This window comes from Mastomys coucha, unplaced genomic scaffold, assembly GCF_008632895.1.
Source record: "Mastomys coucha isolate ucsf_1 unplaced genomic scaffold, UCSF_Mcou_1 pScaffold21, whole genome shotgun sequence".
Classification (NCBI taxonomy): Eukaryota; Metazoa; Chordata; class Mammalia; order Rodentia; family Muridae; genus Mastomys; species Mastomys coucha.
This window is the reverse complement of record NW_022196904.1, coordinates 178,405,174-178,408,531: the sequence shown is the minus strand read 5'-3', so window position 1 is coordinate 178,408,531 and position 3,358 is coordinate 178,405,174. Positions and strand designations below refer to the sequence as shown.

Genomic DNA, 3,358 nt, shown 5'->3' with positions numbered 1-3,358 from the left:
CCCTTTCCTCCCCAACTTGCTTCTTGGTCATGATGTTGTGCAGGAATAGAAACCCTGACTAAGATAGACTAATAACTTATTTTATTGCACACATTTTAAAAAAGAAAACATAAATAAAATTAAAAAGGAGGAAAATCCAATATGATTCATTACCCAGAACCTTTAAGAAGTGTTCCTTCCTTCTTGGCTCTTATTTATTTGTGATTACTGGTTTTTCCTTTCGATCGACCTGACTGCCTCTTAACAAAATGGGAATCACAGAGGGGACAGGGGTCACAAAGTCTTTGCAGCTTTACAAACTGTCCTTAGGCTGTGAGCACTTCCCCAAGTCACCAGGGTCTTTGAAAATGTAGTCTTAGTGACGGCACATCCTCCCCTAAAAGGCAATACCATGATTCCTAGGCATTCAGCCCGTTTTCCTAGTCTAAGCGACAGTGACAGGTGCATCCTAATGGCTGTAAGAACCACCTGCATCTCCATTTTTCCTCCCATCAGTTCTATGAGGAATTACAAGGTCAATAAACATGATAAAGGAACCTGTGCATGTGTCCCCGTGTTAATTTCCAGAAATCCACCAAGACCCCGATTTTCCCGAGCAGGGTAGAGGTGAAGTTCTGAAAAACGGAGTTAGAAAGCAGAAGAGAGGTAGGTCTGTCATCCCTTCTCCATCTTCAAGCTAACTGCCCAGCAAGAAGAAACGATAGTGCCAAGCCTCTAGGGTCTGAAGCCTGACTGCTTCTATCTCAAGAAACAAGCCTCAGTCCCCTGCTCTGTAAAATGGATACGGTTACTGCTGGTTACTGCCGCTCTGCTGACTAACCAGAGAGCGTCTGCACTCCCTGAAAAAGGGCCTGTGGACATCCTTCGGAAACACCAAGGCTCGGGGTTAAAGGGTACCGCTACTACCCCAGTCATATCCTCGGAGGCTGAGGAAGGAAGTCAAGTTGTTTTGTTTCATGTTGTGGTTTGTTTTATTTTTATTGTTGTTATTACTGTTTAGGAAGCCCTGGGACTTTTAGCTATCACTGTGCCCCTAGAACTAAGTGCAACCTGTCTCTGATAATGATGGGAAAAAACAACAACAAAACAACAACAACAACAACAACAAAAACAGCTTTCCAAAGTGAATCAGCTGTATTTAGGCTCCTAGAAAACCGAGCAGCATCTTCCAAAGGTCAGAGACATGTTGGAAGCTGGAAGGCCTGGGGATGAGCCTAGGGCCTCCCCCAGAGGATTCTGGATGGATGGTGGGCCATAGACAGCAAACCTTCCCGATAAAGGTCCATCTGTTTGGAAACTCCCTGCCCGTCTTTCTAGGGTTCAGACCGGATATTTTGTCTTTAGATGCACAAAAATAAAAAACAAAAACAAAAACAAAACAAAACAAAAAAACCAACCTGACTCAGTCGGTGCAAAAGATCACCCGCTCCTGCCCTTTTAGTCCTGGATCTCTAAGACCCTCTGCTTGGAAGTGCAACTAGTGCTTGCAGGGGCATCTCCCCCAGCCCCTAGGCAAATGCAAAGAAGAGCCAGACGACTCTCTTGGGAGGCTCATCTGGAGAACCTAGGTTTTCCTCCACACTGCCCTATCCAGCCGGCAAATGTCTTTCCTACCTCTTCTCACCGCTTAGCATCGCTGGAGGGGACCCCAGTGACGTTGCCAGGGCAGATAAGGAGAACTGCGCAGACCCTCACTGACCGCCATCCCCCCTCATCTCCACCATCAGCACCGGTCAGCGGCTACCGCAGCCCACCTCCACGATCTTCTAGAAGCGCCTCTCCCGCCATCCAAAAGCACACAACAGGTGGCACCTGCCGATCGTCCCCGACCGCACCCCTGCCCACCACTCCACCTGAGCCGCAACCCTCCCTTGCAAATTGCTCCCCGGTCGGCGAAGCCTACCTTTGAGGTTCTGGGGGTGGCCCCGCGACGCGCGGCTCGGGTTTCCTCGCTGCAGAGAGGAGACACTGGAGAAGTTGTTACCCATGGCATCGGCCCCCCGGGGGTGCTCCGGCGGGGGCCAGGCGAGGCTGGGCAGGAGCGGAGGAAAGGTGTGCAAGTGTGTGCGCGCGCGGGTGCGCGCCGCCGGGGGAGGGCCCTGGCGGGGCTGCGGCCGGGGGCGGGCGGTTCGCTGTCTCCGGCTCTCCCCGGGCTTGGCGGTCTTCGCTCGGCGGGTCCTGCCCGCCGGGGGGGTTCTCGCGCCACCCGGCTACCGGGCTCCCATGCCCCGCGCCCGGGGCGGCCCGGCCCCTGGGCCCCGGCCCGCGGCGCGCGCCGCTGAGCTCTGCCTGGTGCTGGAGCTCGGATTCCGGCTGCGGGTGGGCGGCGCAGCGGCGGCGCGCTCCCCGCGGGCCATAGAGTCGGGGCTCGGCGCGCTGCTGCTCCGAGGCTCGGCGGCGGGCTCGGTCCCCGCCCGCGGGGACGGCCGCGGAGACGTGCGTGGCGCCCTCCCGCCCGCGGGTGAGCTCGCAGCGCCCGGCTCGAGTGGACCGCCCCCGCTCCCGCCGGGTCCCTCCCGAGGCCGCCGCCCCCAACCCCCGCCCTAGCGTCGCCAGGACTCCCGGGCTCCGGTTGTTATGGCGACAGCTGCGCCGGTGAATGAGCGTCTTAGTGACACGCGCGCGCCCGCTCTGCCAGATGTGGGCCCCGGGGCGCGCCGCGTTCCCGCTGGCTAGAAGTTCTCGAAGGCGCGCGGGACGCGGGGTTGGGGGCGGCACCGCTCGGGACCTGACGTCAGGAATAGATGGGAGCTTCGGAGGTTGAGCGTCTTCCTGTCCTGGGACATAGAATCTGAAAACAAGAGGAAGAGGACCAACGCTGGGAGCCCCGGTGCCAGGGCGTGGCGAGGTAGACCTAATGGAGGCTCCATAACATGGCATACAGGGCCTAGCACAGGTTAAAAACCCTCAGGAGTGAGTGGAGAGTGGATCAGGACAATTGAGATAAGGAATACAGTCACCTCCCCTTCGCTTTGGTTGGAACTTCCAACCAGAACCCCAGGCAGACCCATTTCCTGACTTAGGGCCTTTGCATGTTCAAGAACGGAGAACCACAAGACCAGATCCAAGCTGGTGGGACCCAGCTCAGGTACAAACCATGAGAGAGATGCCGGTTCTGAGCTGAGTTAATCTGTCAGCTGGAAAACTAAGAGATTGGGGAAGAAGGAGGGGGTACGGCCTACGGTAGACCAAGGTGGCTTCCTGGAGGAAGGAGGCATTCTGTAAATGTCCTGTTCACGTGACTCTTCCATTGGTGTAGCTCTGCACTGCAACCTGCAGGAGGGAACCAGGAAGTCATCTTCCAGCTTGGATCTGGGGCGGTTCTTTCTCCCAGTGTATGGGGGGCGGGGGGGGGGGG

The 3,358-nt window shown here is 56.6% G+C and overlaps 1 protein-coding gene across 1 annotated transcript in view; it reads right to left on the bottom strand.

The window, feature by feature from the left end:
- Positions 1-3,358, bottom strand: part of LOC116101459 (translation initiation factor IF-2-like) — a 29,804-nt gene that overhangs the window by 25,917 nt on the left and 529 nt on the right. The window contains exons 2-3 of the mRNA XM_031385007.1: positions 2,659-2,791; positions 1,904-2,566 (exon numbers count right to left, since the gene is read on the bottom strand). Of these exons, the coding sequence (XP_031240867.1) occupies positions 1,904-2,566; positions 2,659-2,791 (796 nt within the window). The remainder of the gene's footprint in view (positions 1-1,903; positions 2,567-2,658; positions 2,792-3,358) is intronic.